The 25,059-nt window shown below is 35.5% G+C and overlaps 2 protein-coding genes across 1 annotated transcript; one reads left to right on the forward strand and one right to left on the reverse strand.

Annotated features, from left to right (window-relative positions):
- Positions 1-25,059, reverse strand: part of LOC113286811 — a 75,556-nt gene that overhangs the window by 38,561 nt on the left and 11,936 nt on the right.
- On the forward strand, positions 209-1,213 carry LOC113290403. Its single transcript, XM_026540010.1, has one exon. The coding sequence runs from the start codon at positions 209-211 to the stop codon at positions 1,211-1,213; it is 1,005 nt and encodes a 334-aa protein (XP_026395795.1).

A 25,059-nucleotide genomic window follows, 5' to 3' on the forward strand; every position in this document is an offset into this window, starting at 1 on the left:
TCGAATTCTAGTTACTGGTATCACCACCCAATGTAACAAACAATGGTAGGATAAACACAAAGAAAATTTTGTGGCTGCTTGGACTTATCCAGTGAAACACAACAACAATCAAGCTACTAGCATAGTGGAGAGTTCTCATAAAAGATTCAAGGGTGAACTGTTAACCACAAAAGGCGACCTTGTTACCGTTTGGAAAGCGATACATTCAATGTTCAAGGGCGACGAAACAGGAATCGAAAGGGATTTCCAAGAGAGTTTAATTCGTAGTAGGACTCATTATCCTAATTATCCATTTTTAAAGAAAATTGTCTACAACGTCTCATGGTATGCTATTGACCAAATGTTAGAGGATATGAGATTTGGATCTAACATTGGCTGGGAGGATGGTAGGTGTATATGCAAGGTGACGACGACCATGGGCCTACCTTGTTCACATATGATAAGAAACTTTCAGAGGGCTGGAAAATTAATCCCCATCGATGCAGTTGATCCTTTTTGGAGGCGCTTGACATTTAAGCTACCTCCAAGAGATGAGGGAAAACATTCCTTTCAAGAAATGACTGTTTTCACAGATGTCCAAGAAAAGTGGGAAAAGGCTTCCGAGAGTGGAAAACAAGTGATTGAAGCAAGCTTGAAAGAAATAATTTACCCGCTTACTAGTACAAAATCTGAGCCAACAGTGAATGAGACACCCAAAGTTCGGCCAACAACCAAAAAGAAAGAGAAAACTAGGATTCATTCGTTACATGAAAGGATTGCGATGCTATATCCTCCTGTAAAGGTGGCGCCAATGTTACGGGAAAAACAAGTTCACCAAGATCATTACTTTCAGAACCCTCATTACTTGAAGGACATGCCAGAACATGTTCTTCCTTTTATTTTATCGACGGAGGATGTTGCAAAGGATGGAAATTGTGGATTCCATGTCGTGGTTGAGGCGTTGGGTTTAAAGGGTAGCCTTGAGGTTGGAGAACTTGATCCAATCAGTTATGTAAGAGACAAGATGGTTACCAATCTCTTAAAAAATCAAAATATGTATAAGAAAATGATGACTGATGGAGAATTTGTGGAATTGGTGAACCGTATACGGCCTCTTTCCGAAGAAGAATATTTAGTGCTTCCTAGCGGTAAATATATTGTCCCCTCTGATCGATGGATGCTTATGCCAAAATGTGGGTTTGAGATAGCGGAGACATTTTCTTGTGCAGTGTAGTACATCAGTCGTGACATGAGTTATACATTTGTACTTACTCTCGTGAAAATGCGCAAGGGTATAAAGAATCGAAAGGTTATCATGGGATTCGTTGAAGGAAATCATTTTATTGGTCTGCGTTTGAAGGAGAATTGTCCGCTGCCTCCTAAAACTGATACCCTATGGTTTTGGAAACATATTAAGAGTGATTATTCCTCCGAGTGGTACGGTCAAGTCGAGGATAGAATGAAGATGTGGATTCAAAGCAGAGCAAAAGTGCCGCAGGTAAATCTTGATGATTATATTACGGAGAGCACCTGCAATAAACGGTAGTGTCGGTCCTTTATGGTTAATGAGGTCGACATTTACCACGTAAAAACGTGGATCTGGAATCTTGCAGACACCAATCCGCTTGCGGGTGATTTGGCTTCTGAAAATTTGGTTAATTTGTTTTCCATTGATATTAGTTCGGATAATTGTTGTTCTGATAATTGTTTCCTTCATGACTTTGAATTTGTTTCTCAAGGAGTTCATTTTAAATAAAAGTTTCTTGGTACTGCTATGGTTTAATGTTTGATCAATGTCAAGCACTGTGCCGTTGTCAGGCTTGTGACCTTATATTTTTATCTTTTTCCAAGGATCTTGGTACTGGTATGTGTTGGAATATATGGCACGTGAAATCAGAGAGTACGTGCATATAAGATATCAGAAGACTAATTCAATTCTAGAAGATAACCTTCTCCTAGTCAAAGATAAAGTTTGTTATTTATCTTAGGTTTACTGTTTCTCTTGTAATCCTATAAATAGGAACCAATAAGCTACATGTAAACTATCTCAGAATATTCTGATGATCATGAATACAATTCACCCTACTGGGTTTCTCAGTGGATGTAGGTCAGTGACCGAACCACGTTAAACATTGTCTTCTTTGATTTCTGCTTTCCGATCTATGAACCCTCGATACCCATAATTTATTATGGTATCAGAGCGGGGAGATCCGCTCAAGTTGCTTCCGCTTTCTATATTTTTTTGTTATCATATTGATTTTCTTATAGTTATGGGTATAATCTATTCCGCTGCACCTTCTTTTCTCAATTCTGGTAATTCAGGATCACCCGTATCTATTGCCAATATCAGTGATTTAGTCTCACCTGATGTTTCTCCAAATACTACTAATAATCCAGTAGTATCTTCTACAGTTCCTTCACCTAATCGCAACTCATGCTCAGCACGTAACAGTGCTTCCCAATCTAGAGCTAGGTTAAAAAAAAATTTTCCTACAACTCAATCTTCATGGCCATGATGGTGATCAGTCAGATCCTATAATGGAAACTCACAACATCAACAGTTCTGACAAGGATACTGCATTGTCTCCCAGTAGTCCCTATTACGTCCATCAACAGTTCTAACATGGTCAGAGCAGAAATGCTCTCGATCCATCGCTCCCCATCTAAAACTTTTAACTTATTTTTTCATCAAAGTTAAAATCAGTAGTGGATATCATCTTCTTTTGTTTCAGTCCAAATATATCTCCTCATAGAGAGGTCAATCAAATTGTGCTTAAGTTTTTCACGTTCGCAATCTCCGGTAAATTTAACATAGTTACTGGTTTGTTTGTTTTTTTTTTTTTTCATAATCTTTGTGGTCGATCTCTTTGAACTTTGAAGCGTGAAGTGCTTTGATACTTTCGTTCATCGATCATTAATATTGTCTCCAACCTTAATCTTTTTCCTGAGACTCTTCCATCCATTCAATTTTTGGTAATCCTAGTTGACTCCTTCATAGCCAAATCAATCAAATGTCCAAAATATCCGCATCTTCCCTTTCCGGGAATAGACTTTTATTATTTCTCCGTCAATCAAAATTGTCAACACCGTATGTGTTATGATACCGGTAATCCCTTAATTATCTTCACTGGAAACCAGAAAATATTTCCATTTTTATGTGAAATCATTTTATTTTCGAAGTATTTTCCGTTCAAAATATATTTGGTACATCCTATATATTTTTCTCCAAAATATATATCGCAGTACTCTTTGTTCTTGTTGATGTTCAATATGTATTGCATTTTCACGGAAATGTTCTCTATCAACATCCTGAGTTTCCTCCGGGTACAACCGATGACATAATAATGATCAATTGAGTTCATATCAAATCGAACTTTCTTCTTTCTCTACTGAATCCATCTTTTGCTCCTTAACCATTTTTTGTTCAACGTAATCCCATTGTTCTCCTATATCATTGACTATGGAAAGCTAATCTTGTCAATGATTTTCGTTTGATCAATCAATTATCTAATTAGTTTACACAAGTTATAATTAATCTAGTTGGTTTTTCGACTAAATATATCTATTGTCGAATCATTCACTGTCAACACAATGGATCATGTGTTTGCATTAGCCTTTATGATTCTGGGAAGGAACAATCTTTTGGAAAGATGATCCCAGTCATTTTACTGACGATATCCATCAAATGAATTCTTCATTTTTTGTGCTCAATTACCTTTAAAAGATGTTATTTTGCATTTTAGCAAGATCTCCTTATCAGAACCGAATGGAACTTAATTAATGTTTCTGATTCAAACCTTCATGTTTTTGCACTTTGTGCAACTCATCATTCACCCAAATAAATTAAATCGTGTTTTTTTTTTTCTTTTCTCACATGGCAGATTTTATTGGTTCCTGTCATTATATGGATGGTGTTTTCCACACCGATTAAACAGTTACGCAGTAATGGTGTTTTACATTCTTTGCAGCACTGAGCAATATTTCTTTACTAAAGATTATGTAGTGAGTCCACCTACAAATCAATTGAATCTTTATTCAACTAACGACAAAAAAAAAAACTTCTCCTGTACAATAACCTTCATGTCCGTCATCCTCACATGATTCCGGTGGTATCGAATCCAGTCGGAACATTTCCGTCCATATTACAAATGGGTGTAAATATTAGCTGACCCATCGATTGTCGACATCTCAGCCACTCGATGGATTTCTATTTTCTTGGTCATACCCGAATGACTTTGAAGATCATTTTACTGCTTCGGTTATGTAGTTCGCTGAAGTTCAAGTCACGATCTAAATCGCTTCCGCAACTTAATTTATTTTATTATTCATGTTCTATTGTGATGATCAATCAGTGTTCCTATTCCTGTTTCGGTATCAATAGACAGAAAATATCTCTCTTTTTGGGATCTTTATCCAAAAATTAAATTGTTCATCCTGCTCCTTTTTTACGAGCAAATATATGCTTCACAGTGATGAATTTCCATTCACAGCATCCTTATTGTTTATTAGGATATTTCACCTTACATCTATCTTTTGTTCTTGTTATCAAGAATATTTTGAATTCCGAAAGTTCTTCACATTTTCAAATGCTCTACCATTATGGTAATCATCAAGCAAAATATCACTGCTTCAAGTATATCTCCTCTTAGAGGCCAAAGTTTCTGCATTATGCTCACGTTTTAGTGGGAATTATTAATTGGTATATTTTTGTGCTCTTTCTGTGATCTGTTTCAAGCGTGAAGTGTGTGCATCACTGCATTGACATCCCGTTCGCTGCATGGATCATTAATTTTGTCTCGATTTTCCTTAATCAGATGAGTTTGGAGTAATAATTTCTAATCGATATCTATGGTCATTTTCTTCCCGAAACTAGTATCTATATTTGTTTGCGAAAATCTCTCCGAACATCAATGTTCGGTCTATTGTTATTTTCTTTCCGAAAATACTTATTATTATTCTCTCACAAAGTCAGTCTTTGATTTTCAGTTAACCAGATATTCCGTCAATATCAGACCTAATGAAATTTAGGCTATTGTCAGTTATGTTGACAAAGTCCACATTTTCTCAAATCACTTTACTTTGTTTTTTTTCCAAAAGCTTGGAGACGAATATGGTGGTTTTCTTTCTTACACCTGTTTCAAAATTTTAATCGAAATATGATTAATTTTTATCATGATTTTGAATAAATCGAATGAGATATTGAATCAAAATTAAGTTTTCGTATATCTCTTCACTTATGCCTTCAATGCATGATGAGCATTCTCAAAAATTAGGCTATTACTTCTTAAGTTGTTGTGTTGCAAACTCAACTTTTTATCAAGACATCTGGTCTTTCTCCCTGCATTTAGGGATGCTTAATACGGTGGATTTATTTTATTTCACCGATTTGAATTTTTTAATCTTTTGTAGCATTTTTGGTTCCATTTGTGAAGTCAAGTGAATTGCTCATAACCCCTCCGGAAGAAGATAGCTAAAAAAAAAAAAAAAAAATTGCTATCCTTTTATTATTTCTGAAAGTTAACCATGAAGTAGGTGCTAAGATCCGAAGTTAAGATATCAAGTCAGCTCGGTAATCAAAGATCACGCTACGAAGTTTAGAAGATTTTTTCAAGTTACACATTACAATCTTCTTTTCCGTGTCCAACTTGAGGGGGGGTGTTGGAATATATGGCACGTGAAATCAGAGAGTACGTGCATATAAGATATCAGAAGACTAATTCAATTCTAGAAGATAACCTTCTCCTAGTCAAAGATAAAGTTTGTTATTTATCTTAGGTTTACTGTTTCTCTTGTAATCCTATAAATAGGAACCAATAAGCTACATGTAAACTATCTCAGAATATTCTGATGATCATGAATACAATTCACCCTACGGGGTTTCTCAGTGGATGTAGGTCAGTGACCGAACCACGTTAAACATTATCTTCTTTGATTTATGCTTTCCGATCTATGAACCCTCGATACCTATAATTTATTAGTATGGGATCAGTCGCATAAGGTGTATTGTTTAAGTTCTGCGGCATGTCATGTGCACCATTTAACATGAACTTGTAGAAGATATGGAGAGGAGGCTATTTATCTCTTTATTGTAGTATGTTTTTTGGGGGTCCTAGCTGCTGCACTATCTCAGAGATGAAATATATGGCAGTTCAAACTTTAATGAAAGCGTGTGTTCTTTATTCCGTTTTTGAGGTCATCCCCTATCGAAGTGTACGGTTGGGTTTGAATTATTCCCCCCAACGTAATTCCGTCCCCCCCTAAATCACGATTCTAGTTTTAAACCATTGGATGTTGGCTATTGTGTTGATTGGGATGGGTTTTCACGTAGTCTTTTAAGTCCAATGGACCTGGTGTTGGGCTTTTATGTTTTCTCGTTCTGTTGAGAAACTTTTAGGCTGTTTGATGGGAGTTTTCCTTGTATAAAATGAGAGAACATACGATCTTCACTGAAAGTCTGAAACGTAGAGGAGGTATAACCACGTCATAAAATTGCCACCTCAAAATCTCTGTCCATCCACTTGTACAAACACAGCCCATTCTTGTTCTTCAACTGGTTCATTGTAAAATTCAAGTAGGTTGAAGAAGAACCAAAACAAACAATACATTCCTCCTACAAAGAATTATGCTTTGAGTCCATTATATCTGGTTTGAATCTCAAATCCTTGTCTCAGACTCCAGAGTCGTCCGGTGGGCATTAATTTTAAAAACCTGGTTAGATGAACTTTGCCAGTCGGCTAATTTAAATATCGATCGTCAACTCCGTTGACATCTTTCCCACGCAAATAACAGCGGCATAAACACGGAATCATTGAATTCAGAGGTTCGATCTTGTCTATAGAATGGGATCCACCAGACCTTTATGCTGCATATAATTGTGTTATCTAAGTCTAACTGACAATCATTTGTTGTGGTCACTCATCACATTCTTTTTTAGGGACCATTTTTCGTTTTCATTTTCCTTCTCCTTTCGTGCTTCAACTTTCGATTCCAGCTTTTGAAAGATACATTCAACGTAATTGAACGGCACATATTAACCAAATTCAAAAAGAAACTTTTCAAGAATATATGCATGTAGATATGGCTTGCACAACAACACTGTCATTGTGGTCCGGATAGAATAGCTTAGAAGTGTTCGTAGTTCGTACAACAACGCCATCATTGTGGTCGTATATTAACCATTCAGAAAACTAGTGCCGGCTAAGTTATGTCAGTGAAGATATTCATGCAGACGCGTAAGTTTCTAGTTCAAGGAATATCTTTTAGATATTGACCATTATATTCATATATAGGTGGCATTCTCTTGTTGAGTTGGCCCCTAAATCTTACTCATACTGACTTAGATGTGACAATGTGGATATCTCTGTCTCGCGATCTAAAGCGTTAAAGTGGTTTTAATACGGGCAATCGTGAGTTATTTTCAGATGTCACTAGAGCAAGGCAGTGGGTATCGCCTTCATTTTGAGGAAAGATTATCTTTCTTCTTCTTCTTTTTTTGATACGGAAGAATATCTTGAGCTAGTGATATTCTCGAAAGTTAATTAAACACAGTATATGAATGACAGTATGCCATCTAGAAAAAAAAAAAAAACAACGTTGGTTTGGCTTGGACAGGTGTTCGTTTTCCGTTTAGCCTCGGTTTTTCTCACATGGCAGATGCTGTAGCGTGCAGTGCCCACTTTCATGGTAGTGTTTCAGGGTGAAGGAGGGTTGAAAGACCCCGTAATAGGAACAAGTTAGATCAAATTGGTAGTGCTCTTTCATTTTGAAGGAGAACATACTACCCATTGTCCTTGCTTTTAAGAAAAGCATTACATTGGTGATTATTTTTTTTTGAAGCATAATTACATTGGTGATGAGTAGGTGTAGCTGTTCCAAAACTGAGAGGGTGTTTGAATAAACGTATAGAAGTTGTTTTTGACTTCCAGAAATTAGAAGTCGAAATTAAACCTTCCAGAAATTAGAAATCGGAATTAAATCGACTTCTAAAAACAAAAAAGTTCACTTTTATGGTATAAATTATTTTTGTTTCTAAATTCCGGATTATGCAAAAAAGCAGAGCATTTGCATCCAATATCCAAACAACCTCTAGTTGTATTATCATGTATTCACGTTTAATTCTTTAAAATCAAAGTAGGAAGCCAGGGTATTCTGACCCTTTCCGAGTAATTTTTTGGCATCGTTGGAGACTTCACCTACCTTATGGTTGTTATCTGCCATTTCACCATGATTATAAATTTTCCTAGTAAAACAGTGTTTTAGCCTATACCGTGCTCATCAAATTACAACCTCATCCACGTGTATAAACATATGTTTTTCTTCTTTTCTTTTCATTGATATATATATGCAAACAATGTCACATCAAATTCAAGGACATCCCTAAAGAAATGCAACAAACGATATAAATAATGATGAACATCCCTACTGGGAAAATGCCACTCCTTCTGCATCTAAAAAATAGTCTGGTTTGTATGCAAATTTACACACAAACAATTCTATCATTTAGTAACAGAGGGAGTAGAACATATCAAAAATATCAATTGCATGTAATTCGAAGAAACTTATACTTTAATACAAATATTTTAAAATCTTAATACAACCATTTTGATCTGTGAGTCTTCAAACTTCGATTTTCAATTGAGAAAAAAATATATGCTCATAAAATTGCAGATATGCATTATATCGTATGAAATATCTGCCATAACATACTTAAACCTATGATCATAAGTGAACAAATTATTATGCAGTGTGTCAAAGGAGAGTTGAAAGTCATTGATTTGTTGTTTTCAGAGATTTGGAGAGACTTTTTCTTGAAAATAGGCATGGTAGAAATCTCTCCTCAAGAGGTGATATTTCGGGAGATTTGGAAATTTGGAAATTTTTTGCTTTTCCGAGTGAACTATTTTTTTTCTCCTTGTGCAGTAATACACTTAAGCGCCACTTGGAAATGGGTAATCAAGACAAAATGTGGAATTAAGTGATTTTTTAAAATATATATTTTAGAAGTTATGATATTTTTCTTTCTTTTGATTTTAAGTTGTTGGAGACCTCCACATAGAAAATCAGTGATAAGATAGCATAGAAAATAAAATGTGGGACGAGTGGAATAAAGTGAATGAAAATTTGGCGTAGGACGACAGTGAAATTTATTTTGACAATGAACACATATTTTATTAGGTAGTCATGGTACTTTTATTAAAATCATTAATGTTTGGAATTAATCGGGGATATTATACAATTTTGTCTCTACAAATTACATAAACTTTCAGCAAGTCTCATTTTTTTTGTCCCTAGAAATCTCATTTTTTAGCTCTACAAGTCACAAAGACTCTCTAAAATATTCTCAGAAAACCACTAGAAATCTATAAATTTTCAGAGAATCTCTGGGAGTCACTCAAATTAAAAATCTATGAAAATCTATAGAAATCTTGTTTGACTACCCATGTATCCAGTGTGCACCATTTTGGGACGAACCTCTTATACAAGGAGAGATATCACATAATTTATAAAAGGGATACCAAAACTTAAAGGAGATACCAATTCATATAAAACAAACTAACTTTGACCACTGGGTTTTTGGATTGGTATCATCATCGCTAATATTAGCATCTCCGTTATGAATAGCGAGAAATTAATCTCACATCAAAATCAAACTAACCATGCCGGTGTCATTGTAATACAATGATAAAGTTATTTTGTGATGATACTAGTGACCTGAATTCGAAACTCGCCAGTAACAAATAATTTATAAATCAAAAATAATAACAATCAAACAAACCATCGTTTGCGATGCCAACAGAGTGTCACCTTTTTGACTTTCCTATATGAGTGAACTTTGTTAGTCGGCTAATTTAATACCGATCGTCAACGGGGTTGAAATCCCTTCTACGCAAATAACAGCGGAATAAACACGGAACCATTTAATTCAGAGGTTGGGAGCGCTTATAAATTATAACTTATAACCCCTCTTTTGGGATCCACCAAACCTCGCTCCAACATATAATGGTGTTATCTAACATTAATCATTTGTTGTGGTCACTCACATTCTTTTTGGGACCATTTTTCAATTTCCTTCTCCATTCATATTTCAGCTTTCATTCCACCTTTTTGAAAGATATCCAACTTAATTGAACGGCACATATTAATCAAATTTAAAAATAAACTTTTCAAGAGTACATACATGCAGATTTGGGTTGCACTGAGGCAGACACGTAGAGACTTGGACATGAAAGATTCTCATAATACTTGGGACACAAAAAGATAATACTAGTACAACGTGGGAGGGCCGGTCAAAATAAATCGGAAAATGAGGTTTTTTATGACTATTTTCGTCTTTCGGAAAAGTGATATTTTCGTTCCGTTTTAGAAAAAGTGATCACTTTTCCTGAAACAGAGTGATAGTATCATTTTTCCTGAAACGGGTGATAATATCACTTTTCTTGAAACGGAATGCGAAAGTATCATTTTTTTAGAAACCGAAAAATAATCGATCCATAAACCAAAATATGGTTGCATGATGTGTTATACATTCTTTGTGGTGGTTTGCATAATGATTATGCATTCAATTTTCGAGAATTGTGCCTAAAATGAAAGTATCACTTTCTTGAAACGAAGCGAGTACATCATTTTATTATTACTTGTAACGGAAAATTAGTTGATGCATTAACCAAAATATGGCTACATAAAATACTTATGTATCCTTTGTGGTGGTTTGCATAATGAACATACATTTAATATTTTAAAATTGTGCCTAAAATGATAAATACCTCCGAATTTTTCGTAAAAACTTTAAATTTGATATTGTTGTTTGTACTCATTGCGTAGATTTTTTATAACCTTTCCAACGATATGAAATTTGTAAACTTCCAAGGCACAGATTATTAGATATGTTATATTGAAGTTTGTTTTCCAATTATAGCCCTAAAAAGATAGGATAGACAAGTAGATATAGTAATTAGACTAAAAGGGAGGGACAATTTTGTCTAGTAAAAAAGTAATCATGGATACGAATATTTCCAATCTTTTTTATCAAATTGAACATTTTTGTTAGGTTTCATTTGACAAAAAAGTGGTCATAAAAGAGACTTCTTCCTTACGAGCACTTCGGATCCTCCAGTCGGTCGGCCCAATTATAAAATTTGATAATATTTTTATTAAAAAATATATATATATATATATATTATGAATGTAATTTCTGAACGGTGCTAATAATTGATAACTAATAATTTGATGAATTAATAAATATATTAAAGTAATAGTACATGGACCTAAAACGAGGCATTATTAATATACTTCTATATTATATTAAAACAGTGTGCATATGATATTACTGATGTTTATGATGCAAAGGTGCTTACATCCGAACACCGAACACATGTCCTACTGCGGACATTAGACCATCTTAAGAGTGTCCATGCGACCTAGGTGTCCATATATGCGCGTGTGGTCCGAGTGGCATATACCTTTGAAATGTACCGTACGTACAACAGCACTGTCTGAATGTCATCGTCATATATGAACCACTCCCAAAAGTAGTGCCGGCTAATTAATGTGAGACGTCCATGTTGCTGACAGTTGTCAGCTCTTTAACAAAGACGCGTAAGCTTCTAGTTCAAGGAATCCTTGGAGACATTGACCATTTACTCTTTTTGATAGGTCGCATTTTCTTATTGACTTGGCCCCTAAATCTCTGTCTCGCAGTCTAGAAATGTTAAAGTGGTCTTAATACGGCAACTGTGAGTTATTTTCAGCTATCGTCAATTAGGACAGGCACCACATTACCGGTGAGAAGCAAATCGACAGCCGTTCCAATCTAACTGTACTATCAAACCACTGATCACTAAGAGCTTCTCTAATGGAATCTGTGCGGAGAAAAGAGTCTTAATTCATGTAGGATACACAACAATATTCATAAAAAATCATCTCTAACCCATTGAATTAAGGATAACGTGGTTAAAAATAGTTAGACATCCTCTAAGTGAACCTCTAGTTTTAAACATTCACTTAGAAAATGTCTTCATTTTTAATGAAAAATAAAAATGGAAATATTTTTAACCAATTAAATACCTGCAAACAAGTGAAACAAAGATATTAAACTTTATAGGTTGGAGATAAAATTATTTTTTTCCTATTTAGGATTTCATATCTAGAGAATGTCTTAAAAATGATGACATATATAAAACATGCACAATTATCATTGAAGGAGCTCTTAGCTACTACTTTGTTTCTTAACTTCTAATGCAGAACCGTCGTGGTATTTAGCTGGCATAGGTTATCGAAATGAAATAATGTATGCAACAAATTCCATAGTGTGGTATCCATCCCAACTACATGCAAGGATACCAAGCAACACACAACTTGACAAATCATGTTGAAGATGAAAGCCAAATGAGAACCCTTAAAATTTGAGTGGTCCCATCTTTTATAAACCAGTTTATAGTAAATGACTCAATGGGCAAAACATACTTTCGTGCAATGGCTTTCTAGTTAATTAATTCCACTCATGCTTCCAAAAAAAAAAAAACTTACTGAGTATATTAAATTTGCGTAATATATTTCGAAACGATCGGATATGCCATTTCGTTCCCCCATGACGTGATTTTCATTGAAACCCTTCATCTGAGAGTAGTGAACCATTTGAAGTCCACAGTAGGTCCCGGCTGAACATCCATAAATCAGAATATTTGCGACACGTTATGGGGAAAACAACTTTGGACACCAAGCATCTCGATTATCTTTAATTGAAAAAAAAACAGCCAGGATTGGTTGATCCGAGTGAAAGTAATCAGCAATTCAGACGTGTATGCGCCCAAGTCGGAGTTCCTAACACAACTTGGGTCACTTGATTTGATTCGTTACTGAAGACACCAACTTGAATTGCTTTATCAGATATTATAAATATGCGCTGAGTATATCTTGTAAATATATAAAGAGGGAGCATACTCTCATAATATCTCACACTTTAGAGTATTTTTTGTGAATAAAAACCAAATGGTTTCGTATTTGAAGCTAATATTTTGGGGATATGTTCCTCTTGCAAAACGCTAAGTTTTTACCGAAATTGAGTGTGTTCCGAAATACTAAACGTCACCATCTTTTCTTTGTTGATACCAATAAAGAGTTTATTAATCTCAATGAGGATCAGGCACATTGTGCCTTGAAAGTACAGATTGTAACCAAGGGAGTAGTCTTTATACTCCTCTAAGTAAAGTTTATCAACTCTGACCTTCTTAGAAATGATATTTGCAACACAGTTGTCATCTTTCTTGACATGAGACAACTTACATGAACTAAAACTAGAAAAAACAGCTTTAATCTCTTTTTGAGTTTTCTTATTTTCCCATCTGATTTGTTCATTATTAGTGGTTATAGAACTAACTAAAACTTCAGCATCAGAAATTAAGTGGAAGTTGTCCAGCTGCATACTTTTCATCCTATTTAGGGCTTCTAGTATGGCCAGTCCCTCCCCAGCTTCAGCATCCATTACTCCAACTGCATAGGAGCCCCTGATTCCTTCACATTCACCTGTATCAGAGAAAAGCACCATTACAGTGCCAATTTCATTAGTGAGGTGACTGAAAGATGCATCCACAAATAATGTGAGTTTAAAATTATTTTCCTGCAACACAGTTAAAGTATTAGTATTAGCAGTAGTAGGATGTATAGATAAATAAAAATTATGCAAATGATGCTGAATTCTAGAAGCAGTCGAAGTAGGATTTAGAGTTTTGTCTTGAAAAACAGCTTCACAGCGCTCCTTCCATATGACCCATCATCCTGCCATGAGTGTACTCTTCCATTGATTCATGTCTTCAACTCCAGTATTACCCACACTGTTGAACCAAGAAATAATCCATTCTTGGATTGAAGAACAGTTATCTTTGACCTGATCAATATCGATGTTCACTATCCTCCACACTGCTCTTGCATGAGCACAATTGATGAGAAGATGAAAAAGATATTCTTCTTCATTGTGACAAATGCAACAATCCAAATCTATGTCTCTGTTGTACTGTGATAACCTGAGTTTAGTTGGTACTATTCCTTTCAAACACTTCCATATAAACAGTTTTGTTCTATGAGGCAGCTTCATCCTTCCTAGTTTGTTGTAAGCACTTTTTATGAGGCAGTTATGCCTCATAGAATAAAAACACAACTCTTGCATTAGTTATGCATTTAACCCCTCTTCTTAAAGCCATACAGAGATCTATATTAACACAAACTTTGACAGGTACAGTACCAATAGGCATGTCATCCTTAGGTTCAATCCCAGTAACTTCACCCATAATTTCACCAATCTTAGTAACTGCAGAAACATTCATGTGTTCAGGGAGAAGATATTTAAGCTGAATCCAGAACTGCTGAAAATCCCAATGCTTTTTAGTATAAATCATTTCTGGAATGTAGTCATGGACCACTAGAAGATGTTTATTGACACTCCAAGGTCTGTGCTCAATTACCTTGTTTAAGAAATCCCAATTGTTGAACTTGAATATTATCAAGTTTGGTTCCAATTCAACAATTCTTATTTCTTCAGCAACAATGAAAGGCCAAGTGAACTTAATGAATCTTTCAACAGTATCATAATTCATCCTTCCTTCAATGATTATTTTACTAAGAGCGCTAGCCTCCCAATTAGGCTCTTCATTATTTTACTAAACATCACCATCTACGAATCTTAATTTCAATGGTTAAAAATCTTTTGATTAATTTTTAAAATATTAGATGATGGTGTTACACGTCTCCGAATGCGCTCATTTTTTATAGGTATGTATAGCATTGTAAGTGGAACATATCCCCGAAATATTATCCTAGAATCCGACACCATTTGGTTTTTATTGAAAAAATAACGATTAAAATGTGAAATATATAGTGTAAGAATAAAAGTTTGAAGGGATCTCATCATATATAAAATTAACTAAAGTAAAAATAAATAATAAGGAAATGAACATTTCAAGTTATCCCACATCAACTAGTATAAAATTTTCAAATAGGTTGCGTTGCAAACTAAGCTTCATAATATGTGAGATATTGTTCATATTGCTGATGTGTTAGTAGGGTGGAAATACTCTCTGTAACTGATGTGGGATGAGGTAGAAGAATATTTCATGATTCGTGCGATATGATTAGGATGAGTCATGTGGAGATCACAAGATATCACGATGATCGTGTGTTAGACACAAGAGGATCTGAGGCTTTTTGCATCGACGATGAGGGACGAACTCTACTGGCGAGACTTTTCCAGATAAACGTGTGGGATACTTGAGGCCTAAACTTGAGAATGAGGCTTATGTCTGAGGATTTGGAGGCCTGAATCTCGTTTTTGTACGAGATAGACATGAGCTCACAGAGATCAAGGATTATGAATTCATCTTGGACATGCTCATGAGGCCAGGTCTCATGGAGCCAGCTGGGAAATGCTCATATGAGATTGAGACCAAGGCATGTTTATGTGCTTTAGCGTGACGTCTCTTGTTTATATATGAGACTATGGAACACTTGATTCAAGTAGATGAATCAAGCAGATGTGTTCCTAGGTTTTGCGAACATGTTCATTTATGCGGCAGATTTAACAGTGTAACTTGCAAGGAGTCAGTTGTGGGGCCCATGAGCTGACATGACCAGTGTATTTTGTTAGGATGTAATAAGATTCAGTCATGAAGCCCGTAAAGACTTGAGTGGTTCTCGTAAAACTGAGGCGTTAGTCGTCCTTAAAAAAGTGGGGGTTTAACAACCTCACCCAATAATTCTCTTAGCAGTCTGTATGGACTAACTCCAATGTACTTTTAAGAGAATCAACTAGACAGTCAGACTTAAACTTAATAAAAAGTATATCAAGGAGTTATATCTCAATTTCTCGATTCAATATTTACTCAAGCAAATAGAAATCTTCGAGTCTAATTGAATACAAGAGAAATTAACTTGAACGGTACCAAAGACCAATGTTCAAGTATCAATCAATTTCAATCAACAAACAAAGGTTGGATTTACCAATTGATCGATTCAATGCACAACCTGTGATATTTCAATTATATAACAAAATATAACGCGGAAAAGAAATAACACAAACACCAGAAGTTTTGTTAAAGAGGAAACCGCAAATGCATAAAAACCCCGGGACCTAGTCCGGATTGAACACACACTGTATTAAGCCGCTACAGACACTAGCCTATTACAAAATAACTTCGGTATGGACTGTAGTTGAACCCCAGTCTATCTCACACTGATCCAACGTACAGTTGTGCTTCTTACGTTTGTGATCCCAACAGGATATTACGCACTTGATTGCCTTAGCTGATCTCACCCACAACTAAGAGTTGCTACGACCCAAAGTCGAAGATTTTAATAAAGAAATATATATCACACAGAAAAGTATAAATGAATAGATAAATCTGTCTCCTACAGAAATACCTACGAGTTTTGTTTTGTCTTTTGATAAATCAAGGTGAACAGGAACCAATCGATAACCCGGACTTATATTCCCGAAGAACAGCCTAGAATTATCAATTACCTCACAATAATCCTGATCGACTAGCGAAACAAGATATTGCAGAATCACGAACGATGAGACAAAGATGTTTGTGACTTCTTTTTATCTTGCCTATCGGAGAAATTAATCTCGATAGAAACAGCAAGGTCAGATCACGCAACTACAGAGAAAATAGTTGGGTCTGACTTCACAATACCAATGAAGTCTTCAATTCATTAACCTACAGGGACTCGGTAGAAACCTAAGGTTAAAGGAGAATCGACTCTAGCTTATACAACTAGTATCACACAGGAGGTGTGGGGATTAGGTTTCCCAGTTGCTAGAGTTCTCCTTTATATATTCTTCAAATCAGGGTTTGCAATCTAAGTTACCTTGGTAACAAAGCATTCAATAATCACCGTTAGATGGAAACCTGATTAGATTCAAGTGAATATCTTTCAACCGTTAGATCGAACTTAGCTTGTTATACACAAATGAAATTCACGTTCATTTAGGTTTGTGTAACCGTACCTAAATGTGTACATCTAGTTGGTTCAACAGCAATTAACCAAATGGTTAGACATATGAGCACTTTCATGTCAACCATATTCATCTTCACCATAACTAGTTCAAATGACTCAAAAGAACTAGTTAGAGAGTTGTTCAATTTCTTAGATCCCATAGAAGTATACAAGACACAATCGAAGCAAAAACGATTTTGATTCACTCGAATCGATTCATGAACTTTATAGACACGGTTTGAAAATATGCATTCTTTAGTTTATATAAGTTTAAGTTCACGAATAAACCGTTTTTAGAAAATAACCCACTCAAGTATGCATACCGGTATGCATACTTAAGTACTCGGATTAAGTTTGTTTTCAGTTCACAAACTCCAGCAGAAATTCACGGGACGTGAACTTCCGATAATAGGCGTACAGGTACGCGGACTTTAATACCAGTTATCCTGAGAAGCAAATTACGCATACTTTGTTTCAAGGATTATGGACTTACACACGTATGAGTTCACATACAATGTTTATATCCATTCAAGGTTATATATTCTAAACTCTCATTTCAATCATTGAAACATTCTTAAAGAATGTTAAATAGAGGTTAGTCACACACTATTCTTCATCAAAGCGATTTTTAAGATATTAAAATAATCAACATGACTTTCGTCACTTGTAAAGATGAACTTGGCCAAAGCGAAAGCTTACAAACACATATTTCGAGAAATAGATAAGCGAGATGAACTCGGATCGAAATAGCAAATGTGTATAATCGAAGTCTATATAGCAATAAGTTTTGTCTCAAGATATGATATAGAGTATATAATTTCGAGTGATAGATAAGTTCAAGTCTTCACATACCTTTTAGTCGATGAAGTTCCACCAGTTCCTTGAGTAGTTCTTCGTCTTTGTATGATGAACGCCGTGGATCCTAGATCTCAACTACACTTTCTATCCTAGTCCGAGACTTAGCTATAAGTAGACTAGAAATCAAGACTTATAGTTTTGGAAACTAAACTTGACAAACAAGCTTGAGATAGCAACGCTTGCGAGTTCGACCGAGCAGTGCTCTAACAATCTCCCCCTTTGTCAATTTTAGTGACAAAACTATCAATACATATGGAATACAAAATAAATAAACTTTGCAGATTCTCTTCCACATGCATGATCTCCTTGGTTCTTCAACATTACACAAAATCTTTGTCACTTCCAAGTACTCCAATGATTCCAAAGGTTATAAGTTCAGCATCATCGTTGTTGAAAATCCGTATCCATAACAATGAGAAAACAAAAGCTCCCAATCATTGCTACACAGTGTCATAGTATTATTATACAACATCAAAGTTCAATTGTATTAACTTGTGTCACTCCCCCTTAGTCAATACTCCATCTCACATGGAAACCACTCCCCCTTACATGATGATCCGAAAACCATATGTATTTGTAGTGTGAACTAAATTCTCCCCCTTTTTGTCAATAAAATTGGCAAAGGTATGAAAACCAGTGGGATCCTAATGAAATTTTCATAGAGACACTTCAGGACCAAAAGAAAGTACATATCAACTTTTTTGATGCAATCATATAGCCGAAACTAAATGCATTCATCAAGAAGTTTATAAAGATACAAGATAACCCCTGGAATATTCCACAGCCGCACTCCCCACAAATATTTGGCAATTAAGCACAAGTTCACACAGGCTCGTTGGGTTACGAAACCTATAACACACAGGCTCGTGTACACACAACTCTCAACCCTATAAAAGGTATAATTGTCTATTTTAACCCTTCTTTATTGATTAAATAGGGAAGATCTTTCCAATATCAATTAGATATGAAAAGCGGCATGAATTCCAGACTTTACAATGCTCTTAGAGCAATAACAAACAAAGAAAATCAAAACAACTAAGTACTTTTCTTTTCTTAAAGCCTGAGATGTGCAAAATCTTGTCTCTTTTAATCAGGAGCATGAGACAAGATGCACTATTCAACACAATTTAAGTTGTGCTGGGATGAACAATAATCTGTCTGTCACATCCTATTTGATCATAATTCATAAAACCCTATTTCTCATAGTTTTTAGACCATAACTTTCTTTTCAATGGTCTTGTCTTATCCTTGGAAACTAACTTCTTTGACGAAGATAAAATCTTACATACCTCTGCGGTCTTTTGAACAAGTTTAAGCTTGTTTGCTAATCGATTTTCTCTTCGTTGAAGATTGTTGACATGTCTCAATTTGTGTTTGTACTTGTAAAACTTTGATAGTTCATGACCCTTGAGTGAACAATATGAGCATGTCAACCTGGAATATAATTCAGGTAACCGAGATGTGCAAGCTGCTAGACACACAGTAGAACCTGAAAAATTAGACAGAGAGTTTCCAACGGAAAGGTCAATTGTTTCGTCCAGATTGGTTGATTTCTCTTCTGAAAGAATATCAAGATTGATGTATGTATTGCTACACTTATCAAACTCAATATTTTCACACAGAAGTGCAACACTTGATTTTTCGTCTTCATTAGAATCATAGTTGTCAGACATTTCATCAAGAGTTGCAGCAAGACCTTTGTTCCCAGTGTATTTCTTTCGATTTGGACACTCATTTGAAAAATGACCAAAACCTTTACACTTAAAGCAGTGAGGAATATCCTCGTCATCAGTTTCATCATTATCCATGCTCTTGGGAGGAACACGATTATGGGGTTTATCTGATGACCTGGATTTATCTCTGGAGAACCGTTTACTTCTCTTCAAAAGAAGATCCCTAATTACTGTCTAGTGATCAACGAGAATGACTTGCCAAGGTCTTCATATGATAAATCAGCCTCAGAAAGATCATCTTCAAAGATGCAAACACTTTTACTTTTATCAAGTAATTTAGTGTTCTTTGGTGCTTTGGAAGCAACATCCTTCCCAGATTTGGATGTATGCTCATGATCAAAGATCTTTAGCTTCCCAACCAGAGTATTTCTGGAAAGAGTTGCGAGATTATTTCCTTCAATGATGGCATGCTTCTTAGAATCGTATCTAGATGGCAGGAATCTGAAAATTTTCATCACAATGTACTTTTCGAAAATAGTCTTACCCAATGCAAAAGATGCATTAACAATTTCAGACACTTTGTGATTAAACTCATCAAATGAATCTTTATCTTCCATATGAAGGTTTTCCCAATCAGAATTTAGGTTTGAAGCCTAGCTTCTTTTTTAAAGGTATTCCCTTCAAATACGGTTTCTAAGATATCCCAGGCTTCTTTAGACTTTGTGCACGTAGTCACATGATGTTGAAGATCTGGAGTAATGGCATGTATGATAGAAAACTAAGCCGTCAGAATTTTGCTTTGCAGCAAGGATTTCATCTGGACTATATCTACCAATATCCTTAGGTATAGATACATCGCTTTCTGTATTAACCTGAGGATCATATCCATTAACAACACGTACCAATGTTTGGAAATCACGAGCTTGAAGAAAAGCACGCATAGAGATTTTCCACCACAAGTAGTTCGAGCCATCAAAGACTGGTGGTACGTTTATGGAGATAGAATTTTTGTCCATAGAGTCAGATCGCTACAAACATGGACCTATAAGGTCTAAAAACGTGTTTTTCTGCTCTGATACCAATTGAAAAAGCGTGGGTCTAACAACCTCACCCAATAATTCTCTTAGCAATCTGTATAGACTAACTCCAATATACTTTTAAGAGAATAAACTAGACAGTCAGACTCAATCTTAATAAAAAGTATATCAAGGAGTTATATCTCAATTTATCGATTCAATATTTACTCAAGCAAATAGAAATATGTGAGTCTAATTGAATACAAGAGAAATTAACTTGAGTGGTACCAAAGAACAATGTTCAAGTATCAATCAATTTCAATCAACAACCAAAGGTTGGATTTACCAATTTATCGATCCAACGCACAACCTGTGATATTTCAAATATATAAAAAAATATAATGCAGAAAAGAAATAACACAAACACCAGAAGTTTTGTGAACGAGGAAACCGCAAATGCATAAAAACCCCAGGACCTAGTCCAGATTGAACACACACTGTATTAAGCCGCTACAGACACTAGCCTATTACAAACTAATTTCGGTCTGGACTGTAGTTGATCCCCAAATCAATCTCACACTGATCCAAGGTACAGTTGTGCTCCTTATATCTCTGATCCTAGCAGGATACTACGCACTTGATTCCCTTAGCTGATCTCACCCACAACTAAGAGTTGTTACGACCCAAAGTCGAAGAATATAATAAACAAATCTGTATCACACAGAAAAGTCTACATGAATAGATAAATATGTCTCCCACAGAAATACCTACGAGTTTTGTTCCGTATTTTGATAAATCAAGGTGAACAGGAACCAATCGATAACCCGGACTTATATTCCCGAAGAACAACCTAGAATTATCAATTACCTCACAATAATCCTAATCGACTAGCGAAAGAAGATATTGCAGAATCACAAACGATGAGACGAATATGTTTATGACTTCTTTTCTATCTTGCCTATCGTAGAAATTAATCTCGAGCCAATTTTACAATTGTACTCAATACGATAGAAACAACAAGATAAGATCACGCAACTACAGAGAAAATAGTTGGGTCTGGCTTCATAATCCCAATGAAGTCTTCAAGTCGTTAACCAACAGGATCTCAGTAGAAACCTAAGGTTAAAGGAGAATCGACTCTAGCTTATACAACTTATCACACAAGATGTGTGGGGATTAGGTTTCCCAGTTGCTAGAGTTCTACTTTATATAGTCTTCAAATCAGGGTTTGCAATCTAAGTTACCTTGGTAACAAAGCATTCAATATTCATCGTTAGATGAAAACCTGATTAGATTCAAGCTAATATCTTTCAACCGTTAGATCGAACTTAGCTTGTTATACACAAATGAAATGCACGTTCATTTAGGTTTTTGTAACCGTACCTAAACGTGTACACCTAGTTTGTTCAACAATAGTTAACCAAATGGTTAGCCATATTAGTACTTTCATATCAACCATATTCATTTTCACCATAACTAGTTCAAATGACTCGAAAGAACTAGTTATAGATTTGTTCAATTGTTTAGATCTCATAGAAGTATATAGGGCAATTTAACAAAGTGTCCAGCTTCCTACCATATATTTAATAAACCGGCCAAAAAATTTAAATCTTTTATAAAGTGGCCTTTTTGTTAGATATAACACCTGGTCCCACTAAAATGGTCCACCAAGCTGACTTAGTCAATCATGGGGCTTAAAATTACCACTACATCCTCACCCTTATGTTATCGATTCTTCTTTTCATTCATTTCTTCTTGTTTATGTTTGTCTCTCTCTGTATCTCAATTCTTCTCGTCGAACTCGGATGATTGATGAAAATAGAAGTGATCTCACAAGCAGTCAATACCGAAGATGTGGTTATTAGTGAAGAAGAAGAAGAATGGTTTATTAGTGATATTTGACAATTTTGAAGTTTTTAGGGTTTTGCTGGATGCAGCAGCGAAGCTGAAGTACAAATCGAAGATGAAGTTGAAATCGGGGATGAAGAAATCAAAATCCAGGTAAGAATTTTAGAACCCACACGTTAATTAACTTAGTCTTTAATGAAAACACATGTTTGGATGGGGAAATCAATTGATTTCGATTGTTTGAATTCTAGGGTTTGGGGCTCTTTCCTTTTCTTTTTTTTTGTTTAATCAATTGACTTAATTTGCAGTTGTGATTGAATCATCGATGTAGAGAAGAACAAAGAGGAAGAATGAGTCTTGGCTGAAGAGAAATCAAGAAGAGAAAAATGCAGGATCGTGTTCGAAGATAAGAAGAAGCTGTGAATGTTGATTTCCATGGGTTTTTCATGAACTAGGAAGTTAGGGTTTGTCGAGATGATGTGAAATGGAATATATATAAGACATGAAAGAAATTGGGGAGATTGACAAAAATCAGGGTTTGAAGTGCAGTTCAAGTAGTTGTTGAGTATCTGTGACAGATTTGAAGCAATGGGTTTGTTCTTGAATTCAAATTGACAAGTATTAAGAGATTTTGATGTTCTTCTGCTTTAGTTTATGATGAGCAGGTGTTGGTAGTCACTGGCAAGGATGTAAAATGGATAGTTGTTAACCAAGCAATAACCATGTTATGAAAAGTGGCTTGAGTTGAGCTCAAGTTGTGAGTAGTTTTGAGCTGAGATGATAACTCATGTGGTGTTGCTGTTTTTTAGAAAGGAAGAAGAGTTGTTGTGGTTGATTGGCTAAGAAGATGATGTTGCTGCTGAAATGAAATTGCAGGTGCAGTTGCAATTGGTGGTTGTTACAGGGAGAAAATGAGAAGTGGCTGCATCTGTTGGCTCATGTTGTGATCATGAAGTTGTTGCAGGGGTTCTAAGTTCAACAAAATGCAAGGATTAATGGGTTTGATTTGTTTCTCTTGTTGCTTACAGGAAGATGAAACTGAGATGACATTAGTGTTATAACTAGGTTCGATGTCAGTTAAGATGAGTTGGATGCAAGGAAGAAGAGTTGATGTGGTTTTAGTGGAGCTTATAGGTGTCGGTGTAGCTGAAATGAAATTGCAATGGGTTGCAGGTCCAAGATAACAAAACAATGTGTTGTTGTGCTGCAGAGAAGCTACAGAAATGACTTAGATGTATGCTAGGACTGTGCACGGGTGAAGAGTATAATGGCTTAAATATGGCTCAGGCGAGTTGACTCACCAATCCAGACTGACTCACCGAGGGTTAAACTGTCTTTTACTAAGGAGGTTAACTGACACGCGTGTATTTAACGACTGTTAACAGTTTTTTGAAAAAAACGGATGGAAAAGGTCAATCTCGGCCACTTTATATAAACATTCAAAAAAACGGCCATTTTGTGAAATACATTACAAAAACATGGCCACTTTATTAAAAAGCCCAAGTATATAAGACACAATCGAAGCAAAAACGATTTTGATTCACTCGAATCGATTCATGAAATTTATATCCACGGTTTGGAAATATGCATTCCTTAGTTATATAAGTTTAAGTTCACGAATAAACTGTTTTTAGAAAATAACCCACTCAAGTATGCATACCGGTATGCATACTTAAGTACCCGGATTAAGCTTGTTTTCAGTTCACAAATTCCGGCAGAAATTCACGGGATGTGAACTTCCGACAGTACGCGGACTTTAGTTTCGGTTATCTTGAGCAGCAAAGTACGCATAATTTGGTTCAAGGATTATGTACTTACACACGTATGAGTTCACATACAATGTTTATATCCATTCAAGGTTATATATTCTAAACTCTCATTTCAATCATTTAGACATTCTTAGAGGATGTTAAATAGAGGTTACTCATAAACTATTCTTCATCAAAGCGATTTTTAAGATATTGAAATAATCAACATGACTTTCGTCACTTGTAAAGATGAACTTGGCCAAAGCGAAAGCTTACCAACACATATTTCGAGAAATGGATAAGTGAGATAAACTCGACTCGAAATAGCAAATGTGTATAATCGAAGTCTATATAGAAATACGACTTTTGTCTCAAGATAGGAGATAGAATAAATAGACTTTTGAGTGATATATAAGTTCAAGTCTCCACATACCTTTTAGTCGATGAAGTTCCACCAGTACCTTGAGTACTTTTTCGTCTTTGTATGATTAACGCCATGGAGTCTAGATCTCAACTACACTTTTTATCCTAGTCCTAGACCTATCTATAAGTAAACTATAAATCAAGACTTATAGTTTTGGCAACTAAACTTGGAAAACAAGCTTAAGATAGCAACACTTGCGAGTTCGACTGAGCAGTGCTCTAATAGTCCTTATCAGAGACCTAAATCTTGCTCATGCTCACGAAATCATCCGTGAACACGCCATGAGTCAATGAGCAGACATGGCCAGTGTGTCTCGTGGGGATGTACTAAGAACCATGTGTATAAATGTTGAGGCCAAAAACTAAGTCTATGGAGGTAGGGATACGAGGATTCTCTGTGAGAGTTGAGTCACTAGATTCCGTGGGCTGAGTCTTACTAGAAAGACCGAGAATAAAGTCTTACTCATGACACTGAGACTTTGGGTTGGGCATATGAGTCGAAGTTTTACGACAAAATTTAAACCGAAT

This window comes from Papaver somniferum, chromosome 6, assembly GCF_003573695.1.
Source record: "Papaver somniferum cultivar HN1 chromosome 6, ASM357369v1, whole genome shotgun sequence".
In the NCBI taxonomy this organism is placed as follows: Eukaryota; Viridiplantae; Streptophyta; class Magnoliopsida; order Ranunculales; family Papaveraceae; genus Papaver; species Papaver somniferum.